This window comes from Teleopsis dalmanni, chromosome 1 (genome assembly GCF_002237135.1).
Source record: "Teleopsis dalmanni isolate 2A chromosome 1, ASM223713v2, whole genome shotgun sequence".
NCBI lineage: Eukaryota > Metazoa > Arthropoda > Insecta > Diptera > Diopsidae > Teleopsis > Teleopsis dalmanni.
In genome coordinates, this window is record NC_051846.1 from 155,970,679 (window position 1) to 155,982,837 (window position 12,159).

The 12,159-nt window shown below is 29.5% G+C and overlaps 1 protein-coding gene across 1 annotated transcript; it reads left to right on the forward strand.

The window, feature by feature from the left end:
- The first annotated feature begins 201 nt into the window (after nucleotides 1-201).
- On the forward strand, nucleotides 202-11,742 carry LOC119669503 (cytospin-A). The gene is made up of 11 exons (XM_038079411.1): nucleotides 202-1,152; nucleotides 1,238-1,378; nucleotides 6,788-6,964; nucleotides 7,029-7,988; nucleotides 8,060-8,203; nucleotides 8,274-8,442; nucleotides 8,517-8,665; nucleotides 10,425-10,550; nucleotides 10,626-10,758; nucleotides 11,260-11,534; nucleotides 11,603-11,742. Exons 1-11 carry the CDS (start codon nucleotides 334-336, stop codon nucleotides 11,690-11,692), a joined length of 3,183 nt encoding a protein of 1,060 aa, XP_037935339.1. The 5' UTR covers nucleotides 202-333; the 3' UTR covers nucleotides 11,693-11,742.
- The last annotated feature ends 417 nt before the right edge of the window (nucleotides 11,743-12,159 follow it).

Genomic DNA, 12,159 nt, shown 5'->3' on the forward strand with positions numbered 1-12,159 from the left:
GATTATCTATTAAAACAATTTATTCTACTAAGATTCATTCTCTTATTTCCCATTTATTTAGTCGAAAATGTTTAACGAAATCTTTAAATATTAACTATTAAGCGACTACGAAATATCGAAAAAACGACCAAAAAATAAAAATTGTGAAAGTAAAAATAAAATTTAAAAACTAAATAAAATTCAAATTTAAAACTTTTTTAACAATAAATGACTAAAAATTCAATACCAAGCACAAAATATAAAAACTGTTTCAATTTGATGCCAAAAACGATCTAAAAATTACTTAATAATTTATTTTAACGAATTTGCACTTAACTTGCACTTGCACCAAATATGATAAAATTAAAGTCATTGTTCCGTAGAGGACAAGGACCATCTGGTTCATCCAAACATTCCAATAATAATAGCAGCAATAATCGTAACAAATCACAATCGACAACATCACTAAATACGATAACTGATAACGAACAGCGTCAGCAGCAGCAGCAGCAGCAACAACAACAACACCAACTGCAACAACAGCAACAACGACAACAATCACAAACACCCACAGTAACAACGAAATTTTATCAAAAAGTTGATCCAGCCTCTGAGCGTGGCATTGATATAGGTGATGCTGAACTGAATAACGCAGCAATAACACGGAGCGGTACACCGGATTCAATACAGAGTTCACACTCTAATACCTTGCCACACAAGAAAACCAAATTGGCCGCTAAAAAAGGTCAAAAACAGCCAAAACAAGTACCAGTACTGCCATCACAAACAATACCAACGACAACAACAGCAACAGCAACTGAAGTAGCAACATTTGTTGGTGGTGCATATCAGCCAGCAACTGCATTTATAGCACCAACATCAATAGCTGTGCAGCAAGTCAGCAATGCTGATGTAATGACGACAATCGCTTTATCACCCGGAAATCAAAATTCCGCGGTTCCCACACTAACAGCACCAACGGCAGCTGCTCTCAATAATAACTATTCAGGAAATGTTGCTGCAACAACTACTGCACAGGCAGCAGCAGCAGCAGTAGCTCCTATACCAAATGACCGCAGCAATGATTTGTACCAGTTAAACTCAGTAATTGCCGCTGCTAATTACGAATATCAATTAATCAATAACGAGCAACAGCACCTTCAGTTAATAGAGGTAATAAAAAGCATAATATAACTAATTGTTTACTTTAAAATATATTGGCTAATAACATTTTTTGTTTCTGTTAATTCTCATCAAGGCTAACAGCAAAATGCAAGAATTGCAGACACAATTAGAGCAATTGGGACGTGAGAAACTTAGTTTGGAAGCACGTGTTTCGGAACTAATGCCGTACCAAAGCGAAGTGGGAAAATTGAAATCGGAATTGCTCAAAATGCAGGTAACATATATTAATTGATTATATATATATATATATATTTTTTTTTTTTTTGAAACAACTATCCCACACATTTTTATATTATCTCATTCAAAATCAATTCATATTATTTTTATATAAGATGAATTCAAAATAATGGTTACATGATATAGGAGTATTACATGTCGAAAGTCAAAAAAAAAAATAAAAAAGATCCTTTATTTTATTTAAAGCTTCGAACTGGAACCGAAAAAATCGATATTTTTCGTCGGAGCGAAAATTGGAACCGAACGGATATTTTTTTTTTTGTTTTTTTTTTTTCTAAAACTTCTGGTTTGAAGCCTAGATTGCATTGGGAGTCGTGTGGGAGTGTTTGTTCTTTTTGGATTTTGCCAAAAAAAAAAATGGTTTGGAGTTTAGTTTCAGTTTTATTTTAAATCTTATTTCTGTATATAAAAAATAACCTGATTGGCTCGGAAATTACAGAAGCTAGTGAAGTTCCAGAAGTGAATTCTATACCGGTTAATGATGGTGCCGCAAAAAGACTTCCGCTCTAAATACGCTGCTAATTAGAGGTGCTTCAATAGAGGCTACCATTTGGACTATACTGTCTATTTTGTGTTGTTTCGATACAAACTCACACGCTAAACTGGTTGATTAATAGTGGCCCAATAGTGACTTCCACATTGACTGAGGTTGCTAATTAGTAGTGCTTTACTAGAGCCTTCCACCTTGATTAAGGTTAGCAACCTTCACTACTTGCTTCAATAAAGACTTCCGATTTAAGTAAATTGGTTTAATTAGTGTTTTCCCAATAAAATATCTCCAATTGATTCTTCTTCTCTTCTTAGTATCCGTATCCCCTAGTGGGGCATAGGGTCGCAACGATTCTCTTAAACCGCACTCTGTTAAGTGTTTCTCTGCATATATCGTTCCATATGTAGTCCGCTTCTGTCATTTCTCTTTCTACTGTTCCTCTCCAAGTTAAAGCTGAAACACCGGGGCGTTTGCTACCTTGTGGATTCCATGTCAAAACTTGTCGTGCAATGTATTTATTTGCTTATTTGGTTGTCATTTTTATTTCGGTTACAGCAGCTTTCTGATTTGTTTGGAGCAAAAGTTCTGCATTTGATATGTGGCTAGGCCACCATATTTCTAGGATTTTCTGCAGGCATTTATTTAAAAATGTTTGTATCTTTCTTTCTATCTGTTTTGAATGTTTTCATGTTTCGCAGTCATAATAAAGGACTGCTTTTACTATATTATTACTTGATATATTGATTACTTGATATTAACTACCTAATCGCTGCTACTTTATACATACATTTTTTTTATACAATACATCTTATTTTACCGTGGCACAATAGTTTTCTTATTTTGAAATATATTTGTCCAGTCATGTCGATTTTTAAATTTGGAAAATAGAGAAAAGTCGTATAGTACTATGTCTGAAGAATAGGATGATTGCGGCATTACAAAAATTCTATGTTTCGGTAACGACTATACAAAGTTTGCAAAGCAAATTTTGCTACCATTCATATAATATCCGAATAATATCTTCACCAACCTCTCTGATAATAACAGTTTTATTGAAAAACACAATTTGTTTAATTTAACAATTTTTTCATCATTGGTGACGTGTTAAGTTATTTAAACCATGTACCATCTTTAATATTTTCTTGAAATGCTCGAAAGTGTTTGTGCATTCATAAGCCCATAGTTTTATATCACATTCCGTTTATATATCTGATCCAATATTATGAAACATATGATATCGTCAAATATACCAATATATCTTTCTTATTCCGTTGGATAAATATTAGCTAACATTATTAAAAGTAACGTTCTCGCATTACAACCAATATTATAAGAAGTGCAGACTAGCTAAACAATATGGTTGGTTGGTTAGTTGATCGCAGTGACAGGCCATCATATAACTTTCAATGTACCTCAATTAGTGATTTTTCGCCGTTTTGCTACCACATTTCTCGGAAGAACCCCTAAGATAGAAGAATACAGACTAAATACGATAAACAAGATACCGTTGCAGAATACTATCTATGAGTGGTTCCTTTACCTTGTAAGAGAACTTTCGAATAGAATACAGTTCTTAGTGTTAGATGACTAATTGTTGCGAATTATCGCGTCGGATATCCTTTATTCGCAAAGTATACTCGATTTTTTATTTGTCAATGTTATGAAAAGCTTTCGGGAAAATAGTAACTTAAATCACATTTTCATTGAATCTCTGAAGTAGAATGATGGTGAATATTTTATATTCCTATTTAATAGATTAGTACGATTATATTTGAATTTCATTTGTTTGTGGTTAATCCCGCTTCCCATATTAACCAAAGTACAGCGTCTAGTAGTTCTACTGCTTCATTTTTAAAGAGCTTAATTGTAATTATTCCATTTACTTTCCGTTCATTTTACTTATCTTTAATCAAGTCGTAGGAAGTGTATAGCTTTTAAATATTACTATATTCTTCTATTCTATATAGTGTTTAGAGAATATGTTATATGAGGTATATGCTTAACACGGTTCGTTTTATTTATGTTATTTATGCAAAAAAGCTATATAAAGCAATTTTAATTAAATGGAATAATGTTTTTAAGATTCCGTCTCTTGTACACAGATACAGTGGGCGTAAATTAAAAAAAAAAAAACAAATTGATAATCTACAATTAAATTTATTAATCTATCATTTTATTTATTTAATTGATATATGGTATTTTCAAAACGAATACCGTAGAGAGTTAATTTATCGTTGCTTAACATTCACTGAAGTGTAATGCCTAAAGATTAAATTCCTATGAAAAAATCTAAGTCTTAACATATTATTTTCTCCACTTTATTATTATCTATATAACCAGTAGATTTAATTGATTTCTGTAACAAATGCGCTTTGATTCTATTAAACAATTAACTTAATCGTCTCATTTGTTTTTCTATTAATTTAGTATTAAATCTCATCTCGTTTTGTTTATTATTGATTGTTTCTTCTATAAATAGCAATAAGATTATCTTAAATGACAAATACGAATATTTAATTAAAGTTAAGATGAACTTATTTGTTATATTAACTCAAACGAAAAACCGCAGTTGCACACAATAGCAATAACAATAAATATTATTAATCAAATCAAACTTTAGATACAAGCAATCTCAAATCTCTAGTTTAAGAAATATAATAAAACGGGTGATTCAATAATTTTTTGTTGATTTAAGCTTTTAATAACAATTTAAAAATATATAAACATAGATAAAATGTATGGAATGAGCAAACAACGAATTAATTTGCAGGTGACAGTATGGAAGTCAACAACAAAAAGTTTGATCACAACGTATGAACTATATAAAAATGTTGTGGATGATTGATCAGTGAAAATTATAAATAAATAAAAACTTCTTATATGCAACCGACATGAACTGATAAATATCCACCTATACCTTTAGGTACTTTGAGAAGCATTTGTTCTCAATCAGTCCAAAAATTCTATATAGACTACTAAACCAACAAATACACAGTGTCCCATATTCGATTGAATTAGTTCTACAAACATTTTTTATGGAATAATATTAAGTGAAATCATTTTTGACTTATGATAATTAGACAATAATGAATGGATGACCCGTTGCGAGGGGTTTTTAGCGGAGCACCGCCGTTAAAAACCTCTCGCAATAAAAACACGTGGGTGGAATTTAAAAAGCTTATTCTAAACCACCACTTGGTGTTTGCGAGACATTATTGAATTTTGGCAGACGTAATAGTACGTTTCTACTGGTTTCGTTAGACCAGTTAACTTTCATGGGATTCAAGCAATCTCAAGTAAGTGGTGTAACGAACCCAGTGGAAACATACTATAAGAAAACATTTGCATGCTTCGTAACAAATGTGCTAAATTGTAACAATTAAATAATATATTAAACTAATTATTTTTTATTTTTATTTATTGAGCTGTTCATAAAATATTGTGATATTGTGTTTTTGTTTTTTGTATGATTTTCGCATAAAATTCACACTTCAGCCGCAGTGTTGTTTATATATGCTTTGATATCTGAAAAAGTCATTTTCCAAAAATGAAGAGTCGTAATCGAAAGTAATATGGTTCTACAAACCATATTCAAACGCCTGACGTCTAAGAACGTCAAGCAATTTATTTATTGAAGAGTCGAATCAAAAACTGTGATCGAAAGATGGCTTGTCTACAATGAATTAAAATACGTGAAACGGATCGAAACACTTCGAAACTGATATTCATAAAAATATGATGTCTATTTGGCGAGATTTTGAATAATATATCACAATCAATTTTGAAGTATACTGCTATCACAGTTGTAAAAATTATTCATTTGAATAAATATATCAGTTCGGATTATAACTTGTTCCTGGCTTTTACAAAAATTTTTATGTGACAAATCTCTACTTTTAAAGATTAAAACAGAGGAGCCGGTTTTTTTTTTCCAGAAAATATAAGAAGCTTTATAAACGTGGAATCAAGCTACTACCAGAGAGATGGTAGAAGGTATTGGATCATATTGAAGGCTATATAATATAATAAATTATTTATGCTGTGTAAAGCTTTTTTTATTTTCAACCAAACAACTATCTCTCCTGAATATTCGATATTTTACATAATACTACTTAGTCACAAACTTTTATCTTGAAATTTTTTGGTTAACAATTTGAAGATATTTCTTATGTGATAATCATATAGAGTTGTGTACGATTTCTCTTAAACAGTTTTAATATATCATTTAGAAGAGTAATGATTGTAAGTTTTTGTAAAATTTTAAGCTACTTGGGTGTAGCCTTTGTGTACTAAATCTTGCTGAAACGATGAATGGTTCGTTGCACATTTGTCGAGCTTTTCCAATCTTTATATTGGTAAATTAATATATTATATATATTAATTAATATAAATTAATGTATGCTCTTACAGTTTTCATTGGTTTTAATCTATTTTAGCATGAACTTATGTTTTTTAAGATATATTAAATTATTAATTATTTTATCATTGTTTATAATATCTAATACTTGCCTACGTTTCAATAATATGAAGAAGCCTTCATATTATTGGAACGTAAGCAAGTTTAGAAATTATAAACGTTTGATAAGTATTATAAGTTTGATGGATACAGTATTATAATTATGAGTTTACTACAAATGAACTCAATTATAAAATAACATTTGGTAATATTTTTTTGTACTCACCCAGTATGCAAAATAAATTATTTGCAGTGATTATTACATTACTCGCCTACTTGCCAGCGGATTGTAAGAAGATATGGGGAATTTCGATATTGATTAATGCAACGATTGTAAAGTTATTGATTTTGTTTTTCGATATTATTTCATTATTGGTTTTTGTACTGTTAACTGCATTTATGTTTTAATTTATTTTTCTTTACTTTCTGTATTTTTCTAGGCCTTACAAGAGAAAAGCCAAATGGAAATTGTGAATTTGAAATACGAAAATGAGTCGTTGCGCAATCGTTTGCGCGACGTTGTCAATTCGCCGCTGTCAGATGCGGAAAAACATCAAATCATACAAGACTCTCAAAGATTGCATAGTTCAGCACCAGCATCAATTGCATTACCAAGTGTAAATATCAGATTTAAATAAATTTTTATAATTTCAATTATTATAGTACATTACGGTTTTACAGGCAACTGAAATTGATAGCGGTACCCCATGTCTGACACCGGATTGGGATAAGCATTCCTCCTCAAGCGAAATATCAGTAGCATGTCTACAGGATAAAATTATACAAATGGAAGAAACGCACTACTCAACCAATGAAGAGTTACAAGCTACTCTACAAGAACTTGCAGACTTACAATCACAGCTTAGTGATGCACAAACAGAAAACGAACGTCTTGCTGAGGAGAAAGATGTGCTCTTTCAATCACTTTGTCGCCAGACTGAGAAACTTAACGAATCTCGTACACAGATTACAACATTACAAGAATTGCTACTGAGAGATGCAAAGCAAGCAGAAATTAGTACTTCCGAGCGTGAAAAGAAATTACTTGATCTGATAAAAACGTCTCAGGAAGAACGAGAGACAATTTTAGTAAAACAAGAAGAATTGAACTCTGAACTACAAGAACTACGCCTCTCTGTGGAGGCTTCTAATCAAGATAATAATCGTTTTCGTGAACGCATTGCACTATTGGACTCAACTGTTGATGCCGCCAATGCAGAACGTAAACAAATGGAAGCGCAACTATTGCAAGCCAAAGAAGAAATATCACAGCGTACCATAGAAATAAATCGTCTCACAACGCTTTTGGATAATGCACGCTCAAAAATCGATGAACTCGAACAAGATTTAGCGCGTGGTGAAAAAACCGATCTTTCGGATCTGTTAGATGCAGCACGTAAAGAAAAGGACACACTTGAAGAACGTGTTGCAGAAATACAAGATCAATACTCACGTAGTCAAGCAGAGATACGACGCTTGAAAGAACAATTGTCTGTATTGAATGAGGAGTGTAAAGTTGCTAAGAATAATGCCAAATGCGCTGTTTCACATTTGGAATATCGCTTGGAACAACTACAGCAAGAGAAAGATAAATTGAGCAGTGAGTTTCAGCAGTTAACGGAGAGCACAGCTGAACTACAGGTAAATATATTAAGATTAACATTTATTTTCTATTTCTAATGAATGCTATATATTTTATAATTTGCTTTTAGGTGCAATGCAAATGTCATCTGGAGGACAAAACCCAATTGCAAAATTTATTAAGTGAAACACAAAAACATTTAGGTGATGCTGAAAGGAAACTTAATGAAAGCGAAGAACTGCTAGAGAAGGAAGTTAGTTTACGGAAACAAGAGGTATTTTTTTTATCTTTTAACAATTAAACAAAAAAACAAATATATAAAAATATTTTCTTTTTACTTTTAGGCTGAGGAATGGCAACAGTTCCAATCGGATCTACTGATGACTGTACGTGTTGCAAACGATTTTAAGACTGAAGCTTTAAGTGCACGCGAGCAATTAGTGCTCGATAATAAAACACAGAAGGAGAAAATACGACTGCTTGAACAGCAAATTGATAAATTAACAAAACAACGTTAGTAAATTTTTTTTCTTGGTTATTTTACATATTTTGCATTAATAAAATAAATTATAATTTTTACTCTACAGAACTGCAACAAAACGAAACGCAACAATCCGTTTTGTCTACTGTACAACAGGAAATGGCATCACGACGTAATAAAGTCGGAATTCTAAATAGGCAAGATTCTCGTCTATCTGTGAAGACTTTAATCGAGAGCATCGAAAACAATAAACAGGTTTGTTGCTTATATTATACATATTTAAATTTATATACTGGGTGTGTGACACTGCCTTGGGGGTTTTAAAAGAAACGGAAAAAAGTTACATCCATTCAAATATGCTTTACCTTCTTTATATTCCGATGAACGGGAAGAGTTCAGTGATTGTATATTTTTTAACTTCACTTAAGTTAGAAGTCTTTAAGTGTTATTTCTGTTTAACCGCATTTACTAGTTTAGTTATTATATTCATGAAATAATATTTATTTATTTAGTTTGTATTCTATTATTATGAAATAAGAATATTAAGAATTTTAAAACAATTTACAATTAAAACAATTTAAAGTAACAATAAAAACAAAACATTTACGTCTTCCACTGTTTTCACTTAGAATTTTAACCGTTATACGCATATCTCAAGATTAAGAGTTAACAATTTAAGCAACTATCTACATCTTGCATGGTTCTTCCTTTTTTTTTTATAGAATATTACCCGTTAATTCACATTTGTAAATAAAACAAGAGTTTTCAAAGTTTAAGAGTTAACGATTATTATTTTCTTGCACTGATTTAACTTATGGTTTTTAAACAATATCTCTACTCCCGACAAAAGACGACTTCCAAAAACTCCACAAAATTATTCAAGACTGATTTCTATAGTTTTGTTCTCCTCCCATGTTACACCCTCGAGAAAAGGTAAAAATTGATCATGTGATAAATGCATGATCGGAAATTGCCACAAACTATCCTGCTATTCAGCAGAATAATCAAAAATATTAAAAGAAATTTAAAATTTTTTTGTTGTTACCTGATATATATAATAGTATTGCAGAGATTACAATAATGGTGTTAAGGGTGCTTGCTAGAAGGAAAAAAACTCTAAGCTATTTTCATGAAATGTTTTTATGATATTAACATTTTTTTTTTTTTTTATATTAAACTACTTTTTTAAATTCGTGTATCTCGGTAAATATTAAAGATATAAATATTGATTAAAGGAATTATTTTCCACACGTATGACCTTAAGATAAAAACATTCGGTATATGTATTTGTCTTTACGTTTATCTTATGTATTTAATATCTATTTATCCAAATATTTACTACTATTATATAAGGCTAATAGCTAATTTAGTCTTACATCAACTCTCAACTCCTTATAAAATAATTGCGTAGATAGGCTCATAAAAATTGTATATAAATATGAAAAATTTTTGATCTAAACAAATTTTAACTGTACAGTAATCCCATACTGGTAACTCTAAATTTTTAAAATTATATACAAAAAAAAAATTTACAGACAGAACATGAATCTTCGCTGAGTATAAAAAAGAAACTAGCTTTAAAAAATGAAAAAGGACGTTTATTAAACAAAGTTTTGTCGTATCATCCTATTAAATAGAAACATAACCAAATCAAATGTCATGAACAGCCTCAAGTATAAGTGTTATCTAGATTAACTATAAAGTATATAGTCAGCACGTAAGGCAAACTAATACTTTTGCTTTCTATACGAAAGGAATAGAAATGTATCTCAAATATATATATCTGAAAAATACTTCATAATTACAAATTAAACAAAAAAGGTTTTGCATTCTTTTTTTGAAATAAAGATGCTTTCAAATTGTTGATACGATATTAATGTGCTCTAAAATTTTAATAGGCTTTTTTAATTTTTTTTGTGTATAATTTAATAAATTTTTTAAAGCCTATAATAACTATAATGTATTTTTTGATAATATTTATATTTCGCTAATTTATTTTTTCTTTTGTTTATAGTCTAAAACTGAAGAAACCGATCCACATTTAAATTCTTCATCACCTATTATAAATAATACCACACCTGAAACTACACCAAATATTTTACCAGTAACAAATAACATTTCTAATGATTGGTCAGAAAATGTAAGTACTGAAATAAAAATGTAGTAAATAAATATTATATAAAAATTACTAATTATATTTTATATATTTTTAAAGGTCCGTTTACCTGTTGTAAGTAATGTATCGACTTTGACCTCTAAAGTACCACTAAGAGAGCAGCAAAATCAAAGTTTAGTAACAAATCTACACATCAGTGGTCTAAATAATGTCTCAAAATCACTACTCAATGGTAACTTAAATAGATCATTTTCATAAGTATTACTTTGAATAAATATATATATATCTATATAATTATAATATAAATATATATATATCTATATAATTATAACATAAATATATATATATCTATATAATTATAATATAAATATATATATATATCTATATAATTATAATATAAATATATATATATCTATATAATTATAATTACAACTCAAAAAAACTGAAAGATTTATTTCGAATCAATTCACACCAGGTATAATGGATTTTTTAATCTAAAGTTTTTATATGAACCTTAAATTAGTTTTTAAAATCTTTTCCTTTAATAAATCTCCGTATACGTCACGGGTATACGGAATGTGGAATGAATTCAGGTTAAAAACAAAAACTATCAATTCATGTGATTATTTAATACTAATAATGTACTGATTTAATTATTAAACATAATAGAATTTTTTTAAAATGTGTTGTAATTTAATCGATTATAATTCATCATATATTTTAAACTTTTTAGGCGAGCGTAAAGATCCTTTAAATATGCTGGCAAAAAATGGTGGATCAAAGCGCAATGCATTGCTTAAATGGTGTCAGAACAAAACAGTGGGTTATAGAAATATTGACATAACAAATTTTAGCTCATCCTGGAATGATGGTTTAGCACTTTGTGCGATATTACATTCCTATTTACCTGATCGCATTCCATATGATACTCTCAGTCAAACGAACAAACGTAGAAACTTTTCATTAGCTTTTGCGGCAGCTGAATCAGTTGGTATATCAACAACTTTGGTACGTATATAAAGGACTTGTTCTCCTCAATACATTTCAATCAATATTTATTTTTTCTACTTCTACAGAATATAAATGACATGTGTCAAATTGAACGGCCTGATTGGACGCAAGTGATGACGTATGTGACCGCAATTTATAAACATTTCGAAACGTAGTCATTATTTTATTATTCTTTCTTAAGCTTTTTTGAATTAATATATGTTTTTTATTATTTAAAAGTATTTTATTTAATGTGGCAATTTTATTCTATAAACAAATAATGCTTTCAAAATATATGTGACGATTTAAAGTATATACAATTAAATTACTTGCATAATATTTACACACTGACTTATCCTTGTGCTTGTCATTTAGTAACAATAGTAACTAACAAGTGTTAATAATCATTAAATACAAGAATAGAAGAACGAATATCATAAATTAGAAATTGATTTATGTTTTGTTCTTGTATTTGATAGCACTTAACTAACAATCTTTTCACATAATTAAAAACTTCTTAAGAAACATATATGTTAAATAATTAAATGAACAATATCTCTCCATAAAATAATATATCGCAAAAATTATTGTTCTAATTATCTAAAATTTAGTCTTGTAATGTATATATATATTAATAAATTAA

Excerpts from the sequence above, each read along its gene's own strand:
- LOC119669503 (XM_038079411.1), top strand. The coding sequence starts at position 334 with ATGATAAAATTAAAGTCATTGTTCCGTAGAGGACAAGGACCATCTGGT. Across the intron at positions 1,379-6,787 it reads CGGAATTGCTCAAAATGCAG|GCCTTACAAGAGAAAAGCCA; the intron begins GTAACATATATT and ends GTATTTTTCTAG. Across the intron at positions 7,989-8,059 it reads AGAGCACAGCTGAACTACAG|GTGCAATGCAAATGTCATCT; the intron begins GTAAATATATTA and ends ATTTGCTTTTAG.